We start from the raw sequence: 20,769 nt of genomic DNA, 5'->3' as shown, positions 1-20,769 counted from the left end.
AAAGCATGTATTACCATATAAGAAAGATTTGGAGAAACTAAAAGACCCACCAACAAAATACTCTTTCATCGATCGTGAGCATTGGAACATATTTGTCGCTTCCAGATTAACCGAACAATTTGGGGTAACTATAATCACCATTCTCTTCATTCATATATGACAGTAATTATACTAAAATGTAGTTTATGTGTGAAGATGGTTAGCAACAAGGGACGTGAGCGGAGAAAGAACAACAAGTACAACCATCGAATGTCGCGAAAAGGTTATGCAAACCTTACCGAGGAGATGGTACGCAAAGAATAGTATATATGCTTGTTAACATAATGCAACATGTAATGCGTTATAACTAATCATAATGTTCTTTCCTTTTTCAGAAAGCAAGCACATCTAATGGTGAGTTAATTGATCGTGCTTTAGTATGGAAGAAAGCACAAACTACTAAAGATGGAGAGATTCCAGACATAGACACAAAGGAGGTGGCCAATAAAATTGTAAGTACTTTCCTCTTCTAATGCTGTTTTTTTTTTTTTTGTGTACTTACTAAAAATACTATAACCTTTTCATGATAGGACAACCTACTTGTTTCAAAACGTGCGTCTCATTCAATGGACAACGTAACTTGTGATATATTATCGCAAGCCATCGGAGGGAATGATCCACCAGGAAGGATTCGAGGGGTGGGTCAATACGTCACACCAAGTAAATACTTCCACACTGCAAGAGAAAAACGAAAGAAGGTCGGTAAAGAAGAAGATTATGCTGAAGAGCGAGCGAGAATGGCTGCTCGTATCTTAGAACTGGAAGCAGAATTAATGAAGCATAAGAAGGTTCCTGAAGTGGCCACAAAGGGAGAAACTGACGAGAGCAAGATGAAGAGTCAAATGGCTTCTAAAAGCATTGACACATCAGATGATGCAAATGATCATGACGCAAAAGAAGAAAATAGACAAGTTCTAGAAGACTTGACAATAGAGGACTTGACAATAGAAAAACAAGATAAGGTAGAAAGCATCTACTTTTATTTTTTTAACTCAAACGTTATTTTTTTAATGATTAAATATCTGATCAATTAACACTTATGTGCGGCGAAGGTTGGTGAGGAGAACAAATATGTTTGTGCATCGATTGAGACTTTGACAAAAGTAAAGGTCAATATGAATTTGATTCCTATAGTTTCCAATTTCTCAGATGCAATATAGTAATATGATCATATTTTCTTTCAATGTATATTGTAGGATGGCACTTCTTGTCGACTTGCAATTGGGACTAAGGACAATGTTGTCGGTGCTGGAACTATTTTCGACTACTACATGGACGGTGACAACGTGAAGGTATCAGTAGACATGGTTACCGATGGTAATTGCTTCGTTCCTGTTCCAACAAGGGAAGGTAGGACTATGCTTTCCCAAGAAGTTGGTTCACAGTTGTTATGGCCTCGTCATTTAGTCATTCCCCTAGACGAAAAGGTAATGTGTTTTTCACAATGGATTTGGTTTAAATATATTTCATATGGACGAGATTTTATGTTTGTGGCAGATGAAAAGCGTGTACCAAGCTGATCCGCGATTACCGTCGTTGACACTGAATACAAAGAGAGCACCAGTTACACTACGATTATTGCTATGGGAACTTGATTATATTGGGTCAAAAATTCAAATTCACGTACCTGCTAAAGTTTTTGGGTATGAACGAAATGTTGCATATTCCTCGAGGCACTCCAAGAATTTTGTCAAATGCAACCTATATCAACCCAATGCATTGATGCATTCATGTTGTAAGTTACCTCTTTTGTACATCAATTACATAGTATAATAACGTGTACCACGCAGTAAAGTCGAGTATGCTGTTCATATTTGTAGTCACCTCTACAAAGTGATGGAAGAGAATGGAACGTTGGGATCCTACAAGTTTGCAGACGCTGGCTCTATTTCAGTTGGTATAAGTAAAGAAGATCGAGCACAGATCCTGAATGCTAGATTGCTTGGGACCGACCATCGTCAGATTTTGATGTTTCCTTACAATTCAGGGTATGTGCAAAACTTTTTTCAGCTAATGCACCTAATGAACTATATGACCTTCATTCTAAGTTTAACTCACATTTACCTGTCAATATAGAAACCATTGGTGTCTAATAGCCATCGATTTTTCAAGAGGCACTGCATATTGGATGGATCCTTTGAGAAATCGAATTAACAATGATGCCTCTGATGTCGTCCGGATGTATGTTGGAACTTTTATCTATGATAAAACAATAATGAGTTAATATGTTGCATATGAGACAATGATTGTATAACTTACGTTGTTTGATATGCATTCTTAGGGCTTTCGACATTTCGAACAAGAAGAAGCCTGTTTGGAGGATAATCAAGGTATGAGGAATGGGGATTTAGTAGAAGAAATAGGTAAACATACTTTATGTTTTGCAACTGTATCATGGGTATTTTGTTCTTTTTCTCTGATGGATAGCGTCCGAAGCAAGGTGGCATTGTGGAGTGCGGGTATTATGTGATGCGATTCATGCGTGATATAATATTGTCAAGCAACAGGACAATCATTGAAGTAGTAAGTATTTCATTTTACCTTTTTGAACTACTTATGTTATGTACAATTGTTGCATATTAAATCATTTTTAAATGATGAATAGATGGAAGGATCAACCTCAACATACTCACAGGACGATTTAGATGTCGTAAGAACGGAGTGGGCTGAATTCGTTAACAAATATATTTTCTGTTCCCAATCTCAAAGGTAAAATTTGTAAACGAGACATCTTTATATGAATTTTTGTGTGGATTTTATTACAACACGTGTTGTTGCGTCGACTATCCTGCAGTTATAGTAGTCATTGAAATGCTCTTTTGTTGATTTTTAGACATATGTTTGAGGAATCATGTTGACATGTACTCTGGATCTCTGTTCATAGTTGTGTTGACTATCCTGCAGTTATGGTAGTCATTAATAAGCTAGCTATTTTGTTGGTTCTGCTTACACATGTTTTAGGAACCGTGTTCACATTGTTTTGTTTTGTTAATTTCTCGTTCACTTCGTTTACTTGTAAAGTTTTATTCGTAGCATAGGTGTTTCTGGAATGGAGGAGGTAAGTCTATGTTTAGGTTTATTAATGACCTTGGAAGTGGGGAGCGGGACGGTGGGAGTGCTAAGTTCATGTTTAAGCTCAACTTTGACTTTAGAAGGGGTGAGGGAGTGGGAAATTGGGGGGGGGGGGAGATACATTTATGTTTAATAATGACCTTGGAAGGAGGGAGTGAGTTGCTAAGGTTAGAAATGACTTGGGGGGCGGGGGGTTGGGACTAGGGGTACGTTTATGCTTAAGTTGTTCTTTGATGCAAACTGAAACATTGTTGGGTCTGTAAAGAATGAATCAAAACAAATTATTGCATTACTTATATATTATGCTTATGCTTATGAAGTTGGTGTTTTTATTTCTCTTTTGCTTCCCTTATGAATCTTTTACTAAGAAACTTGGTTGTATGACTTGGGTGGGAGGGGAGTGATACATTTATTTTTGATAATGACCTTGGAAGGAGTAAGTGAGTTGCTAAGGTTAGAAATGACTTGGGGGGCGGGGGGTTGGGACTAGGGGTACGTTTATGCTTAAGTTGTTCTTTGATGCAAACTGAAACATTGTTGGGTCTGTAAAGAATGAATCAAAACAAATTATTGCATTGCTTATATATTATGCTTATGCTTATGAAGTTGGTGTTTTTTTTTTTCTCTTTTGCTTCCCTTATGAATCTTTTACTAAGAAACTTGGTTGTATGACTTGGGTGGGAGGGGAGTGATACATTTATTTTTGATAATGACCTTGGAAGGAGTGAGTGAGATGCTAAGTTAATGTTTAAGTTTATAAATGACTTTGAAGGGGGGCTAAGGATACGTGTATGCTTAAGTTTTAAATTTAAATCAGAATATTGTTAGGTCTTTAAAGATTGAACTGAAACATATTTATTTGATTCTGTGTTTATGCTTATGCTTATGCTTATGTAATCGATGTTTTTCTTATATCTTTTGTGTTTTTTATGGGTCTTTTATAAAGAACCTTGGTTGTATGAACTTTGGACGTTTATGTTAAAAAGTTCCTATTTGGAATGTACTTAATGTTTATGCTTATGCTTATGCTTATGCTTATGCATTTTCCGTAATGAAAGTTGACTAAGGTTCATTTTCTTCAACTTTGTAGGTAATTGAAGAATAGTGGATCATGGTATCGATCAAGTTCATTCCTACATTAGTTTGATTAGATTAGGTCGTACATATATTACAGTTAATTTATCTTTTGGATTATTGGAAAACCTTTACCGACAATGTAATTTACATTTTTTATTATCAATATAAATATCTTTCCAAACAAATGTGCATAATGTTAAATTGTAGTAATTAATTTTTTTGAAAGAAGAAATATATGACAGGAAATACGTGCTGCGAAAAAGAATAATAACGACACCAAACATGTGTCGACATATAAGCCTTTAGTAAACAGCAACAGTGTCGTCAAAGCACATTTCTTGGCAAGAACTATGTGTAAAGAAACATTTACAATGACAATATATTAGTGTTGTTATAAAGGTATTAATGATAATATATTCGGGTCAAGGTATAGATAACGGTGACACATTTGAAGTGTCAATATAAGGGTATTAATGACAATATATTCGTGTCGAGGTATAGATAACGATAACACATTTAAAGCGTCAATAAAATGGTATTAATGACAATATATTCGTGTCGAGGTATAGATAATGGTGACAAAATTAAAGCGTCAATGTAAGAGTATTAATGACAGTTTATTAGTGTCGAGATATAGATAACGGTGACACTTGATTTACGTCAATGTAAGTGTATTAATGACAATATATTTGTGTCAATGTATAGATAACGATGACACAATTACAGCGTCAATGTAAGAGTATTAATGGCAGTATATTAGTGTCGAGGTATAGATAACGGCGACACCTGATTTGCGTCAATGTAAGTGTATTAATGACAATATATTTTTGTCAAGGTATAGATAACGGTGACACATAATTTGCGTCAATGTAAGAGTATTAATGACACTATATTGGTGTCGTTTTATAGATGACAGCGACATATTTATTGTGTCAAGGTGAAGGTATTAATGACACAATTTTAGTGTCATCGAATCATATTTAACGCCACATTTTTCAAAGTGTCGTTAAAGAGCTTTTCATGACAGTGGCTTCAATGACGCGAAAAGTGTGTCGTTGAAACTGTTTATGACACATATTTTGCGTCGTTGAAACCCAAATTTGTAGTAGTGATAGGTTTCAATGAAAAAGGTGACGAATATCATAAAATAGGAGACCACATTGATCCAAACTAGAGTGTATGAACTAAAGACTACTAGCTATGGGAGGGTTTCTCAACGTAACAGTTTACGAAAGAAAGAACCAATTGTAGACATTTCCTAAAATTTAAGAAGGGAAGGACTGGCAAGTTTCGAGATCTTTTGTTCTGGGAGCGTCCATAGAATTTCAATAGATTCCATATAGGATGGGTGTAACAGCATTTCACACTCAATTTATTTTACAATGTTTGAGCGTAGAAAATAAAGATAAATTTGATATAGTACAGTAACGTGGCTACGTGCTACCCAAGATAATAACAACATGTTTAACAAGAAAAAGTGAATTTACTAATGTTTCGTTGTGAATTTTAAAATGTGTTTAGCATACTGTCATAATAATAAGAATCAATATGTCAAAGAAAAAAAACACAAGACATGTAACACAAAATATAGAAAATCTTTGCTTGTTAAATTTCAAAACTTCCTACGCGAAATCTCTCTTTCCTTACCACGAACAATTTAACTTCAACAACAGTTTATTTTTTTTCAAGAAATGTGATAATATCTACATAAAACTAAACCATTCATTATTTATAAGGTTGCAATATGGACTCTTTTTTTTTTCTTTTCGTTTTATTCGTTTTACTGTTTTAATGTCCTTCCCCTTCGTTTTTGCCTCACCAACTTAATAGTCTCAATTTATGCCAACGAAAGGTAACTTTACTCATTTCTTATTTTTCTCAAACCTTTAAACAACAACGTCGACAGTAAAAGTTATAGTTTAAATATACACCATTCTTTACCAACACACGAGAAAACAACTTTTTTCTTTGCACAGACCCTATGTATATATATTCACTATTTCTATCACGTCCCAATCATACCAATCCAAGACAAAAGGTATAAAGCCTCATATTCTCGTCTCTTCCTTTGTGTTTCAACCGACGCCTTAAAAATGGGCTCATCTCCAACACTTGGCACTATCTTTGCTAATTTTCTTTTCATGTAACCTACGTGCAATTCAAGGATCGATCTTCATCCAACCAGTAACTACAGTCGTAATCGTCAACCAAATTGAATACGACATTCCTGTCACCGTTCACTGCAAATCCAAGAACGATGACCTAGGAGTCCATGTTCTTCCGCTTGGACAAGGCTACTCCTTCAAGTTCAGACCCAACCTCGTGGGGACGACATTGTTTTTCTGCAGCTTCACATGGACTGGACAACACCAAATCTACTGGTTCAATATCTTTGACGACAAAAGAGATGCAGGGAAATGCACCACATGCAGATGGATCATTCATGAATATAGCATGTGCTTGCAAGACCCGAAAAACCCTGGCAAAGATATATGCTATAACTACGGAGATAAGGAGCCAAGCAATCATGAAGGGCAGTTTGCTACCTCTTGTACTTAGATCGATAAACATGTAACTAGAGAAGTTTCTTGAAAAATGTGAAAACTTTCGACGGCTGGACAATATAAAGTTGTTCAAAAATCACTACCTTAAAGTCAGTCAAAACACTGTTACTTTATATATAGGTGTCAATGAAAAAGGTCACGACCGTTTATATATATTACACGATCGCTTAGTAAGTAAACGATCACATGTACATTTTCTAAACGATCGCTTATACTCTCATTTTATTCACTAAACGATGGTTTAATTTTATTTGTAGACCATGGATTTGCAATTATCCCACTTGCAGGAGAAAATGCTGCATCTCAAGCAACTTTGCAAGCGTACTTTTAGAATAATAGATTCTGCGTTTATAGTAAGTTATTATTCTTTAATTTTTTTGTATAGAAGTTAAACTGCATCATTATATTCTGACTAAATTTTTTTACTTGTTTTTCAAGACTGGAATCAATAAACCAGACTGTATAGTTTGGCATCATATTTTTTATACTCATCTGGTGACACCAGACAATAAAAAAACTGAATGGACAGACACAATAACACACTTAAATATATGGGCAGAAAAAGATTTGGAATACTATTTCAACACATCTGTTGGTGATTTCCAAGAAAAACCAAGGTGGGGAGATGTCAACTACATTATTGGCTACATCAACATAAAATAACACTGGTTGGCTATTGCAGCTGATATGAGAATATGCAAGATCTACATGTTCGACTCAATGCCAAATTATGTTGAGCAGAAACTTATTGATCAAGCTCTTCAAATGTCTGCACGATGCATTGCCTCACTCGCAATTGCAATTGGAGTGAACATCCATTCAGAACGATTCAAATATAGCCCTTGGACAGTACGCAGATCAAAGACCACATTACAGAAAGGGCGTTCACTGGATTGTGGCATTTTCTATTCTAAATTTATTGAATGTCTTGTAACTAAAGCTGACCATGGTTGTCTAACTGTGCAAAAAATGAAACTGTTTAGACAACAGTATGTACTGGAACTTTGCACGAATAAATACTTTTGGTAAATAAATATATATTTGGTCCTTGTACTTTTGAGTTAATATTTGTATTCGTTTAGATACATATCACAAAACATTTGTGTAGAGAAATACTCATCGTGAACATATCTTTAAGCAATCGTTTAGTAAAGTCTAAACGATCTTCTTAATAAACATAAAAAATGTTAAGCGGTCGTTTATAGAAACCACACTAATATCTAAAAGAATATTCAGCGATTTTCTAAACGTTCAGGTGAAGAATATTAGGCGATTGTTTATATGTATCACACTAATGTAAAAGATCGTGCACATATTTTTAAGCAATCGTTTAGTAAAGTCTAAACGATCTTCTTAATAAATATAAAAATTATTAAGCAATCGTTTATAGAAATCACACTAATATCTAAAAGAATATTAAGCAATTTCCTAAACGTTCAAGTAAAGAATATTAAGCGATCGTTTATATGTATCACAATAATGTAAAATATCGTGTACATATCTTTAAGCGATCGTTTAGTAAAGTATAAACGATCTTCTTAAAATCATAAAAAATATTGAGCGATTGTTTATCTACAAGTAGTTTTGCAACATAGAGAATAATCGATACTTGTGATGTATGTACATATTTCACAACATACATGATATACAACTACTACAAATCTCGGAACAAAATTCAATACATTGGAGACGTCCATAATTGAAATGCCAATTTTTTTCTGAAGTACGACATGTTTTCTTGACATAATGTATCTAAATCAAAACCAGTAGCTATGTACTCAAAATACTTAATGGTGAATACACCACAACCACTATTATTTCGTTGTAGTGGAATAGAGTCGATAATGACAATTGGCCAAGGTTCCTTGTATGTCGATGATCCACCTCTCCTAGCAAAAAATCCAGTACTATCTAACAAATTTGGCACCAACTCTCGAATCGATAGTAATATGTTTCTCATCTCTTCGACACTTATAAGTGACGAAAGCGAATCCTATACCTTGAGCGAATCCTATACCTTGACTTGACAACTTACCAAATCCAAGCATAATAGAACCCAATGGTTGGCATGGACATTGAATGGAGAGTAAACGTAATCAACACTTGTCCAAGGATCTTGGAAGTCCTCTTTTGACCTGACAACATAGTCAACCAACCTATACTCTTCCTTCTAGTCAAACGGGCGATTCTCTTTAATACATTCTTTGTATTGGGGCTATTTCGCAACTAAAAGTCGTTGCAAAGAAAAACATACAAACGCAAATATCAGACCGAAAGAAAAATATCAAACGCAAATACATACATAAAGTAACGTGACGATTCCAAACCATAAAGATTGTGTCTGTAGTTGTGAAGTTTTGAGCAGAAGGTATCCCGGCTGCCTTAATCTTGAAGCAAATGAAAAGAAAAAGTGCATCCAAATGCTAATAGAAACAAAAGTAAGCACTAAATGTATAGAACCATAACAATAAAAAAATTATATTGGCATAAATAATAAGATAATCCCTTACCTCATCCGCCAACCACCGGCGACACATAAACAAGTCTCTGAAAAATATCTTCGATTTTTTCCCATGAAAGGTTTCACGCACCTCATTTTTTGTACGCTTATCTGTATCCAAGCTCGAAGTCTATCTAAATCGACGTCAAGTATTTTGTGCATGGGATCATAAACAATTGGTTCACATTGAGAGGTAGTGGTGGTTGATGTCATAGACCGTTTAGGTAGAGTTGTGAATGGGGTTGATAGGTAAACACTTGCACGTTTCCTACGGGCGGGCCGAACGTGTGATTATTGAGTGGGAAATCGTTCTATCTCTGTGACGTCTGAATCAAAATGAGTACGAAGTTTTTTCCCATTGTTCTCAATTTCAACCTCATCGTCAACGAACATCTATTGGCTCCTCTAAACCAATCTCAACCTTCTTCTCCAACATGTCGATTGGCTTCTTTAACTCAATATTAAACCTCAACCAAGGAGGGGTACCGACGGTGTGAACATCTTCGTCGCCCTATGGAACCTCAAAATGAATTAGTGTGGATAACAATAGAAAGTAAACATCAAGATTAGCAAGAACATGCAACTTAACGTATGAGTAATTACCAAATATGAAACAACTAACGTCAATACAATTAACAGTTTTATTCCTAACCTTTCTTTGAAGTCTAATGTGCTTTAATATGGTTGACGTCATGCACTTCAATTTGTCAATATCTGATTTTATACTAGTAAGTATCCCTTCAACAACCGCTACTCGATCTTGGAGATTCCGAATAGCCTTTTTCATCTCAGACTTCGACTTCTGTTTCTTACTCTTTTTGAAGTCACCTTCATCATTAACAACTTCTCTTTCTCTTTTTAAACCAACATTCTTCGACTGAATAATGGTAGATGAGTAGAGGTTTTCAAAAAGTTCACCTGAAGCAATTTTCAACTGCTCCTCTTCAGGTGTCATCTCAATGACCTCCTTAATTATCAACTACAAAGAGAAAAGGCAAATGTATTTAGGACAAAGAAATAAGCAACAAATCATGCGATCCTTAAGTTAGTTACTATTGCTTGCTACTTACCATTGGCGAGTCAAACACCTGGCTTATAGTTTAGGACTTCGGTGATTGTTGGCACACCCACCTCAGCATTTGTGGTATCGCATCATCATTTACTTTATCTACACCACATCCAATGACGGTTGGTTTAGACTCATATGCCCAAACCTATTCCACATTTGACAAACAAGTTTAGGAAGTGCCACAAGATATATATAGATATATAAAAAAGTGGTTTCACGATCGTTTAAATATAACTAAACGATCGTTTAAAAACAACTAAACGATCGTTCAAAAACAACTCAACGATCGTTTAAAATAACTCAACGATCGTTTAAAATAACTAAAAGATCGTTTAAAATAACTAAACGATCGTTTAATTTTAAATGTATGCATAAGTTTTGAAGTAAGAAGTAAGAAGTAGCATACCTGTAATACATGCGAAAGTCCATTGATAGTATATTTTTTTGTCTTAGTTGATTTCTTCTTTCCCTTGGCATATTGCTTGTCCAAGGCTCTTTTTAAGGCACTTAGCGTGAGTCCAAAAACAATCCCACCCCAATCATAATTATTAAATGTATTCCAATCATCAGCAATCTTCAAAAAACCAATGTCGACTTTGGTTCGCCTATCTTTTCCTAACAAACATAGCTCTATAAAGTAGACTAAAGTTGGTTTTGTCACTCACCGTCTTGGGCTAGATCCTTGGTCTATAAGCTCGATTTAATTCTTCTCGGCCTACCAACAACCCAACCGAGTATTAAAACTCTAAACATTCTGGTTTCCTAAAGATATACATAACATGTCGCACCAAAGATGACGCTCACGAAAACAAAGCTTAAGAAATAAAATCTTTCAACAACTCTCTGAAATTTCCAGATTTCTAACATAAACTTCAAATGACTATAACTTTCTCAATACTTAACCAAAATGAGTGTTCTTTATATAAAAATCTTCATTTTGAGATCCTCTAAAATGTACCTGAAGACATATAAATCTGATTCCCCGTGCATAAACTCAGATAACCCTCGAAACATAACCACTTCCAAAATCGCGCGCACACGGCCTCTTTAAGTTGTCCCTACAATTTAACTGATTTTTAGTCGTTTTTGGTTCACGATTTCTTTATAAAAGGTGTAGTAAATCAAATAAGCGTTCCAACCATACTAAATAGAGATTCTAACTCAACCGGTACACTCTGGAATACAAGAAAAACCAGAGACCTCCTGATTTTGAGTGAAAACCAACTGCCCTGTTTTCTTCATCAAAAAGCACCCAATGAATATCCGAATTTGCTCCAACTTTCTTCATAAAGTTTGTTTGAAAATGAGTTAACGTTCAGTAAATGTAAACCTCACCTCTTAATTCCTTTTGAAGAGTTCAAACCGAATTAAAAACCAGTGATGTGTAGAATGAACTAAAATTCAGCCATTGATACACCTTGCTTGAGTTCTCCTCCTCTTCTTCAACCTCAAAATTCTAGTAAAAATCCTCTTCTTCTTCCAAACTCTCTCTTAAATGTTCTCTGCAAATTGAAGAAGGACAAAAAATGGAAGTTGGATGTCTTCAAAATGATTGGCGGTGAAGGGAAGAGAAGAAGAAGAAGAAAAGAAAAAATGAAATTTTCTTCTCTTTTTCTTCTTTTTATTCTTTCTTTTCTTTCTTTTCTTTCTTTTTTCTTTAATTTATTTAAAAAAGCTATTTAATATATAAATATATATATATATATATATATTTACACTTAATTTCCATTTTCTTTTTTTTTGTCCACATTTAAAGAAAATAAACCAAGAAAATATGAGGTTTACAACTTACCTTCCCCTTAGAAAATTTCGTCCTCGAAATTTAGAATGTCCTTAACTGAAAATTATCGGGTATCTCTTTTTCATCTGATCTTCCGGTTCCCAAGTTGCCTCCTCCATTCCATGATGTCTCCACAAAACCTTTATGAGTGGAATCATTTTGTTTCTCAAAACTTGTTCCTTTCTGTGGAGAATCTGAAACTGGTTCTTCATAACTCAAATCTTCTTTTAATTCAACGGGTTGCTCTTGCAACACATATGATGGATCTGATATATATTTTCTTAACATGGATACATGGAAAACATCATGTATTCGTGCAAGTTCTATTGGCAACTCAAGTCTATACACTGCTGGTCCCACTCGTTCCGTTATCTGATATGGCTCAATATATCTAGAACTTAGCTTACCTTTTCTTTCGAAAACCTTGCCATGGAGATAATTTCAAGAAAACTTGATCTCCAACTTGGAATTCTAGGTTTCTTCGTCCCTTATCTGCATAACTTTTTTGTCGATCTTGGGCTACCCTCAAATTTTCTCTGATCAACTTAATATTGTTTGTCGTAATCTGAACCAACTCAGGATCTACTAACTTTCGCTCTCCCACTTCATTCCAGCAAACAGAAGTTCTACATGGTCTCCCGTATAAGGCTTCATATGGTGCCATACCGATACTAGACTGATAGTTATTATTATAAGAAAACTCCATAAGTGGCAAGTGGGTATCCCAACTTCCTTTAAGTTGAAGGACACATGCTCTCAACATGTCCTCTAAAGTTTGTATGGTCCTCTCGGACTGGCCATCTATTTTGGGATGAAATGATGTACTAAACTTTAGCCCTGTTCCCATTGCTTTCTGTAAACTAGGCCAAAATTTAGAATAAACCTCGGATCCCTATCTGAAACTATGGACATTGGTACTCCATACTGACTCACAATCTTATCAACATATAATCTAGCTAGCTGGTCTAACGTAGATGTCGCTTTAATCGGATAAATCGTGTCGTCTTGGTGAGTCTGTCTACTATTACCCATATAACATCATGTCCACTGAATGTACGAGGTAATCCAAATAGAAAATCCATAGTAATATGCTCTCATTTCCACTCTGGCACTGGCAAAGGATTAATAAGTCCTCCTGGCCTCAGTCTTACTGGTTTAACCTGTTGACAAATCAAACATCTATCAACATATTCAGCTATCTCTTGCTTCATTCCAGACCACCAATAAGTCTTCTTTAAAGTTTTGTACATCTTAGTGCTACCTTGATGCATAGCGTAAGCTGAACTGTGAGCTTCTTCTAGAATAGCATTCTTAAGCTCACTGATATTCGAAACACATGATCTTCCCTGTTTAACAATGGCTCCATCTGTTCTCAGCTCAAGCTCCACCTCTAAGCCTTTCTTGGATTTCTCAAACTTCTTTTGTAAATTACTGTCTTCTCACTGTCTTCTTACAATCTCAGTTACTAGAGAGAGACCGAACCTGAAATTGAGCTAAGAGACTTCCTGAATCCTCTGTAGTTACTACTGCCTTGGAACCTCTTAACTCATTCAACAAAGCTACTCGAATACCACACAAGGCACTCTTCGGAAGTCTTGACTTCCTACTTAATGCATCTGCTACTACGTTGGCCTTACCTAGATGATACTCTATAGTACAATCATAAACTTTAATCAGTTCTAGCCATCGCCTTTGTCTCAGATTTAGCTCTTTCTGATAAAAAATATACTTCAGACTTTTATGATCTGTGAAAATATGGCACTTTTCCCCAAACAAATAGTGTCTCCAGATTTTTAGTGCTAAAACAACTGCTGCTAGCTCAAGATCATGGGTAGGGTAATTAGACTCATGCTCCTTCAACTACCTTGAAGCATAAGCTATAACATTCCCATCTTGCATGAGCACACAACCTAATCCTAGCCTTCAAGCATCACAATAAATCACATAGTCCTTCCCTATTACAGGAAGTGCCAAAATAGGTGCTGTAACTAGTCTTTTCTTCAATTCCTGAAAAATTTGCTCGCATTTATCTGACCACTCAAACTTAACATTCTTCCTTGTCAAAGCGGTCAAAGGCAATGCCAATCGAGAGAAATCCTCAATAAAACGCCTATAGTATCCTGCCAAACCCAGGAAACTACGTACTTCTGTCGCACTAATTGGTGTTTCCCAAATAACAACCGCTTCTACTTTTTGTGGATCGACACTAACTTCTTTTGCTGAAACTACATGCCTTAAAAATACTACTTGTTCCAACCAGAACTCACATTTGCTGAACTTAGCGTATAACTGTTTATCACGTACAGTCTGTAGAACAATCCTTAGATGTTCCTCATGGGATTCTCTGTCAACCGTGTAAACTAATATATCATCAATGAACACAATCACAAACTGATCTAAATACTGATGGAAGATCCTATTCATGAGATCCATGAAAACTGCTGGCACATTCGTTAAACCGAACGACATAACTCAAAACTCATAATGCCCATACCTAGTTCTAAATGTTGTCTTAGCAATATCTAATTCTCCAACCTTCAACTGGTGGTATCCTGACCTTAAGTCAATTTTAGAGAACAACCCTGCTCCCCTTAGTTGATCAAATAAGTCATCGATGCATGGTAAAGAATACTTGTTACGTATTGTAACCTTGTTTAACTGTCTATAGTCAATACATAATCTGAGGGTACCATCTTTCTTTTTCACAAATAGCACTGGTGCTCCCCACGACGAAACACTAGGCCTAATGTATCCCTTGTCAACTAGTTCTTGTAACTGCATCTTCAATTCTTTTAGCTCGCTTGGAGCCATTCTATACGGTGCTTGTGAAATAGGTGCTGTTCCTGGTAATAATTCAATGGTGAACTCAATCTCTCTATCAGGTGGCAAACCTGACAGATCATCTGGAAATACATCAAGAAACTATTTCACCACAGGAACATCTTCTGGCTTTGGCTTTTCTCTCTGCACTACTACGATGTGTGCAAGAAACGTTGTGCAACCCTTCCTCAGCAATTTCTCAGCTTTCAAAACTGAGATTAAACTTCTAGAAATTGTCTTCCTCATACCTCTAAAAACCACTTCAGCAAAGCCTGGTTTTCTGAAAACCACTTCCTTCCTATGGCAATTCATAGATGCATAGTGAGCAAATAAGAAATCCATTTCCAAAATTACATCTAACCTCTGCAACTCTAGTGGTAGCAAGTCCACTAGCAGACTGATACCTTCTACTAAAACTTCACAATTACGTAACACCTCATTAACAAGTAAAACGTCAGCAACTAGAGTGTATATAGCTAACCCCTCAGATAAAGGCTCTTGCATCCTATTCAGCTTAGTCAGAAATATACTAGAAACAAAGGAATGCGTAGCACCTGGATCAAATAAAACATCTGCAGGTAGATTACAAATAAGAATCGTACCAGTAATAATGTCTGGTGCGTCCTCCGCTTCTTGTTGAGTCATAGCATAGACTTTCCCCTGTTGCCTATGTCTTCCAACAACTCCATTTTACCTTGCACCACCAGTGCCCTCTGTTGGAACCACTGAAACTCTCGATTGCTCAACTGTCTGGGACCTAACTCTCTGATCTCTCTGAACTGTCATGTTCAACTGCTGACAATCTTTCTTGAAATGTTCTGGCTATCCGCACTGGTAACATACATCGGCACCTACCAAATACTGAACTCGATGGTTCCTGCCACAACTCGTGCATGGTGTTCGACTGACGGTACTAGCAATGGACTCCTGACCTAGTTGTGATCTTACTGTTGATCTAATGGGTTGACTAGGTATTATCTGGCTCTGTCTCTGAAAAACACTACCATAACTCACGTTCCTCAATGCTTGGCATCCAGAGCGATTCTTAAAGTCTTGACGGCTTCAAATATTTATCCCAGGCGTGAACCTCCGCTGCTCACGGCCTCTAAATCCACTAGCTGTTGAAGTCCCACGACTAAGCTCCACTGCTGATTTCTCTTCTGTTATACTCTGCTCCACACGAAGGGCAGTCTCCACTAACTGAGAGAAATTCGTCCACTTAGCAATGGTTGTAACTGAGGTACGTATTTCAAAACACAACCCTCTTTCAAACCTTTGGCACCTGTCACTCTCAGAAGCCACAATAACGTCAGCATACTGTGAAAGCTCGGTATACTTCCTCTCATACTCAGCCACTGAAAGTGATCCTTGTTTCTACCCTAGAAATTCATCCCTCTTGGCTTCGCAATATGTGCTGGGATAATACATATCTTCGAATATGCCTCTAAAAGTCTACTAGTCTGAAGCACGTGCATCACTACGCCTTGCTAATATAGATTTCCACCATCCTTCAGCCTCTTTTTGCAACAAAAATGTGGCCAATCTAACCTTTCGCTCCTCAGGACAATTCATCACATCAAAACACTTTTCAAGCATATTCAACCAATTCTTTGCATCAGCTGGATCTGTGGAACCCTCAAACACTGTAGCCCCTAACTTCTTCAGCCGTTCAATTCTGTATGCCTTTTCTGGATCACTAGGCTCTGCTCTATCTGGCCTTCCTATTTCCTATGTAGTTCTCGCAAACTGCTCATTTCCTGCCCCACCTCGAACTCTTAGGGTACTAGATTCCCCTACAGATGGACCTTGGGTAGGACCTTACATCCCGTCCTGATTCTGCTGGCGTCGTCTACCAGTACGTGGTGGCATGACTCCTATAATATGTCAACACATTAGACATACTATAAATACTTAACTCAAATGCATGATACTAAATGTCTACTCACATATTAATAATAATTGGACTCACTTCTACCCTTACCTAGACCATACTCCACTAGGTCCCTTTAAGCTAACTTGACTTTCAATTATTTACTTTCCAGTTTCTTCTTAGAGCTAACCGCTTTACCTTAATTCCCATGGAGCAAACTCCTCTGATACCAAGTTGTGACACCCCCTCCTGGACTACCTGCTACCTTAGACCGAAAGATGGCGTGAAGCCGATGAACAACGCTTTTATGTACCTGTATCTGTCGACTTTGCTTAAAACTTTCATGTGATGAACTTTCCAATCTAGTATATAAACTATTATACATGCAACAAAACACAGCGGATCCTAGGCTAGTCAAACACATACATGAATTGTACCTCAAAATTTACTGATTTCACGGGTAAACCTAAAGACAACTTAATCAAAATATAACCAACAAAAATTTACACAACTACAGCTCATAAAGCTTATACAAACTGTGGAGTATCTATAACATACAAGGGTGTATATACATCACAACACAACAGACTCTATGCCCAACTCAAAACACGTACTGGTAATCGATAACGGAGCTTCAGTAAACTAAGGCAGTTTATCAGGCACTGGGAACTCGATCTCTACCTGGAAAATGGGTAAAACATTTTGGAAAGGGTAAGCTATGAAGCTCAGTGAGTGACTCAGTTTAAAACTATGAATTTAAAGATAAAAGCACGTGAAAACTTTACACATATAAATCTGTTTATACAAGTCGTAAATGTAAACATGTAGTAGTAAGAATAGCTTCCTCAAATACTCAGCATGTTCGTCATTGAAATCTAGCAAGGCATATCAAGTATATCAAAGCATTTTAACTAACATGAAAAATCTACGTTGTGTAATGTACACCCAGTACAACAACGTTTACAAGCTCTACGATGTAGTGGAACCCACCTAGCACTCCCATCATCTTTGTCGTAGTGGGGCCCGCCCAGCACTCAAGACAGCATCGTTGTTACAGAGTATACTCAACGTCAACAGCGGAATCTAACCAATGTGCACACGGTAATCTCTAGCCTCAGGCTCAAGATCTCAGTCATGTAGTTAATGAAAATTTCATAAATCATCTAAAAATATTAAAACATGCCTGTTTATAAATTTTTCACAAAGCTCGAACTTTACTCAGCTCTTTCGTGGAAAATTGTAGTTCTTAAAACAAAACTTCTTACTAATTCATGCTTTGCTTAAAACATTGTGGTTTAAATACTTTTCAAACATTTAATATCTACGTGCTAGCATAAATTTCTTTAAGAAATCTAGTCTTCGAATGTATACTTGAAAATAGTTATGAAATTCAAATACCTTTCATAGCTTCGTAAGTATACATTCATCGCATTCAATCATAATAACAGTTATGGAAAATATTTCGAAGTTGGTTTTGTCACTCACCGTCTTGGGCTAGATCCTTGGTCTATAAGCTCGGTTTAATTCTTCTCGGCCTGCCAACAACCCAACCGAGTATTATAACTCTAAACATTCTGGTTTCCTAAAGATATACATAACATGTCGCACCAAAGATGACGCTCACGAAAACAAAGCTTAAGAAATAAAATCCTATTTCAACAACTCTCTGAAATTTCCAGATTTCTAACATAAACTTCAAATGACTATAAATTTCTCAATACTTAACCAAAATAAGTGTTCTTTATATAAAAATCTTCATTTTGAGATCCTCTAAAACATACCTGAAGACATGTAAATCTGATTCCCCGTGCATAAACTCATATAACCCTCAAAACAGAACCACTTCCAAAATCGCGCGCACACGACCTCTTTAAGTTGTCCCTACAATTTAAATGATGTTTAGTCGTTTTTGGTTCACGATTTCTTCATAACAGTTGTAGTAAATTGAATAATCTTTCCAACCATACCAAATAGAGATTCTAATTCAACCGGTACACTATGCAATACAAGAAAAACCAGAGACCTCCTGATTTCGAGTGAAAACCAACTGCTCTGTTTTCTTCATCAAAAAGCACCCAATGAATATCCGAATTTGCTCCAACTTTCTTCATAAAGTTTGTTTGGAAATGAGTTAACTTTCAGTAAATGTAAACCTCATCTCTTAATTCCTTTTGAAGAGTTCAAACCGAATTAAAAACCAGTGATGTGCAGAATTAACTAAAATTCAGCCATGGATACACCTTGCTTGAGTTCTCCTCATCTTCTTCAACCTCAAAATTCTAGTAAAATTCCTCTTCTTCTTCCAAAATCTCTCTTAAATGTTCTCTGCAAAATTGAAGAAGGACAAAAACTGGAAGTTGGATGTCTTCAAAATTCTTGGCGGTGAAGGGAAGAGAAGAAGAAGAAGAAAAGAAAAAATGAAATTTTCTTCTCTTTTTCTTCTTTTTATCCTTTCTTTTCTTTCTTTTATTTAATTTATTTAATAAAACTATTTAATGTATAAATATATATATATATATATATATATATATATATATATATATATATATTTACACTTAATTTCCATTTTTTCCACATTTAAAGAAATTAAACCAAGAAAATATCGGGTTTACAAAAGCTAATTTCACAATATCATTGTCATCACCCTCGTATTCCAATAATATATCCTCTAAGTCACTTACATAAATACACTCCTTGTCTTTGAAAAACTTCTCCAATAATCTACAATTCCCAACCAACTAAATAGACTCCTCTTTAGGACCCTATAGACCCGTTATGATGTTAAACTCTCTCTTACCAAAAGTACAAACAATGCCCCCTAGTAAGAAACTTATATAATCCTTTCCTTCATCTTCCACCTTCCTTAACAATAAGTAGTGGATGAATGGCCCATTAAAGACAATATTTAGGTCTAAAAAGTGTTCAAACTTTATTTTCCTAAATAAGGCTAATTAATTGGGTTTGAGTTTGGTCTTAATATTATGTGTTGTCTTTTCTAAATGAGAAAAACAACTTACTAGGGCATAAAAATGATGGAAAGGATTAATCTTGTACACAGGTCCGTCGGTCGATGTCGATGTCATAATTGAAGCTTGAACAAAAAGGAACAAATTCAGAGTTAAAGAGGGGATCCAAAGAAAAAGGAGCAAAATGCCAACTATATTTAACTTCAATTCATTTCACTACCCATTTAACTTTCTAAGAACCTAAACCAAACTTTGACTAAACTAATTTCTAACAAATAAGTCGATTCAAAAAAAAAAAAAACTAAACCAAACGGATGAAACTCACAACAAATACCTAAACCAAACATTTACAGCAAATAAATTGAAAATGGGTTCGAGATAAAACTCACTGAAATAAGAGAAAATGCTCAAAGTTCATTGAATGGTTCGAAAAGGAGAAGCGATGAAATGCACTGGAGGACCGACGAACAGCAAGCGACAAACAGTCGTAGTATCTTCAAAGAGCAGAGCGGGAAATTTCAAAAGCCAATAAAAGGAGATTTTTTTTTACTTCAGGTGTTCTACGCGAAAGAGAAGGGAAAGCGAACGTGGAAGAGGGAAAGGAAAAGAGAAAGAGAAATTTAATGAAGGGCATTTTTGTCCATTCACACCTAAATTGTCCTAAAACTTTCCATTTTGAAAAGTTATCCCAAAAGTCATTTAACCCTCCTTTTTTAACCTATTTTTGGCAATTTCCCTTACATATTCTAGAAACACTTTGTTATATGAGGAATTATATGATTTGTGTGTAGGTAAGAGTTTTTAGTCTCAGCTTCTCTTTATATATTTGAGATTTGTAGAATACCAAAAATATAATGGAAGCTAGAGTTTTCTCTTGCCCTCTTCCTCTTCATTCTTCTTTTCTATTTCTTATCTTGGTATCAGAGCTATGAGAGTCTAACTGACCAATATATACATATGTACATGTACATATACATATACATATACGTATACATATGTATGTATATATATT

General features: G+C 35.8%; 3 protein-coding genes and 1 long non-coding RNA gene across 23 annotated transcripts; 3 read left to right on the top strand and 1 right to left on the bottom strand.

Moving 5' to 3' along the window:
- Positions 1-1,114: 1,114 nt before the first annotated feature.
- LOC107992324 (uncharacterized) lies at positions 1,115-1,762 on the top strand. The gene is made up of 3 exons (XM_051083183.1): positions 1,115-1,466; positions 1,537-1,682; positions 1,723-1,762. Exons 1-3 carry the CDS (start codon positions 1,311-1,313, stop codon positions 1,760-1,762), a joined length of 342 nt encoding a protein of 113 aa, XP_050939140.1. The 5' UTR covers positions 1,115-1,310.
- On the top strand, positions 1,748-2,392 carry LOC127148826 (uncharacterized). The gene is made up of 4 exons (XM_051083191.1): positions 1,748-1,774; positions 1,860-2,027; positions 2,116-2,220; positions 2,321-2,392. The coding sequence occupies exons 1-4, from the start codon at positions 1,770-1,772 to the stop codon at positions 2,373-2,375; spliced, it is 333 nt and encodes a 110-aa protein (XP_050939148.1). The 5' UTR covers positions 1,748-1,769; the 3' UTR covers positions 2,376-2,392.
- A 75-nt stretch (positions 2,393-2,467) lies between these two features.
- LOC127148825 (uncharacterized) lies at positions 2,468-4,226 on the top strand. The gene is made up of 3 exons (XR_007819954.1): positions 2,468-2,562; positions 2,645-2,748; positions 4,202-4,226. It is a non-coding gene; the product is annotated as an uncharacterized LOC127148825 (long non-coding RNA).
- A 4,125-nt stretch (positions 4,227-8,351) lies between these two features.
- On the bottom strand, positions 8,352-19,168 carry LOC107992168 (uncharacterized). 20 transcript variants are annotated; one of them, XR_007820047.1, is made up of 8 exons: positions 18,945-19,168; positions 18,759-18,838; positions 18,573-18,672; positions 10,728-11,036; positions 10,323-10,466; positions 9,905-10,231; positions 9,263-9,763; positions 8,352-9,175 (listed from the first exon to the last, which is right to left on the bottom strand). XR_007820047.1 is itself a non-coding variant. In XM_051083248.1 (4 exons), the coding sequence occupies exons 2-4, from the start codon at positions 10,323-10,325 to the stop codon at positions 9,635-9,637; spliced, it is 459 nt and encodes a 152-aa protein (XP_050939205.1). In that variant the 5' UTR covers positions 10,326-10,466; positions 10,728-11,941; the 3' UTR covers positions 8,352-9,634. The 20 variants fall into 20 exon arrangements, 1 of the variants encoding a protein (XP_050939205.1); XR_007820039.1 differs by having other exon boundaries at positions 18,759-19,167; XR_007820050.1 differs by having other exon boundaries at positions 18,815-19,167.
- Between the last annotated feature and the right edge of the window lie 1,601 nt (positions 19,169-20,769).

This window comes from Cucumis melo, chromosome 4 (assembly GCF_025177605.1).
Source record: "Cucumis melo cultivar AY chromosome 4, USDA_Cmelo_AY_1.0, whole genome shotgun sequence".
Taxonomy (NCBI): Eukaryota; Viridiplantae; Streptophyta; class Magnoliopsida; order Cucurbitales; family Cucurbitaceae; genus Cucumis; species Cucumis melo.
The sequence above is the reverse complement of the archived record's forward strand: the minus strand, read 5'-3'. Positions and strand labels throughout refer to the sequence as shown.

What these genes read in the sequence shown, in the direction of transcription:
- LOC107992168 (XM_051083248.1), bottom strand. An exon ending in ACATTAGACTTCAAAGAAAG is followed by an intron (nt 9,764 to 9,904) that starts GTTAGGAATAAA and finishes GAGGTTCCATAG; the next exon opens with GGCGACGAAGATGTTCACAC.
- LOC107992324 (XM_051083183.1), top strand. Translation starts at nt 1,311, where the DNA reads ATGGACGGTGACAACGTGAAGGTATCAGTAGACATGGTTACCGATGGT. An exon ending in TCATTCCCCTAGACGAAAAG is followed by an intron (nt 1,467 to 1,536) that starts GTAATGTGTTTT and finishes TGTTTGTGGCAG; the next exon opens with ATGAAAAGCGTGTACCAAGC. An exon ending in GTACCTGCTAAAGTTTTTGG is followed by an intron (nt 1,683 to 1,722) that starts GTATGAACGAAA and finishes AGGCACTCCAAG; the next exon opens with AATTTTGTCAAATGCAACCT.
- LOC127148826 (XM_051083191.1), top strand. An exon ending in ATGTTTCCTTACAATTCAGG is followed by an intron (nt 2,028 to 2,115) that starts GTATGTGCAAAA and finishes CTGTCAATATAG; the next exon opens with AAACCATTGGTGTCTAATAG. An exon ending in GCCTCTGATGTCGTCCGGAT is followed by an intron (nt 2,221 to 2,320) that starts GTATGTTGGAAC and finishes ATGCATTCTTAG; the next exon opens with GGCTTTCGACATTTCGAACA.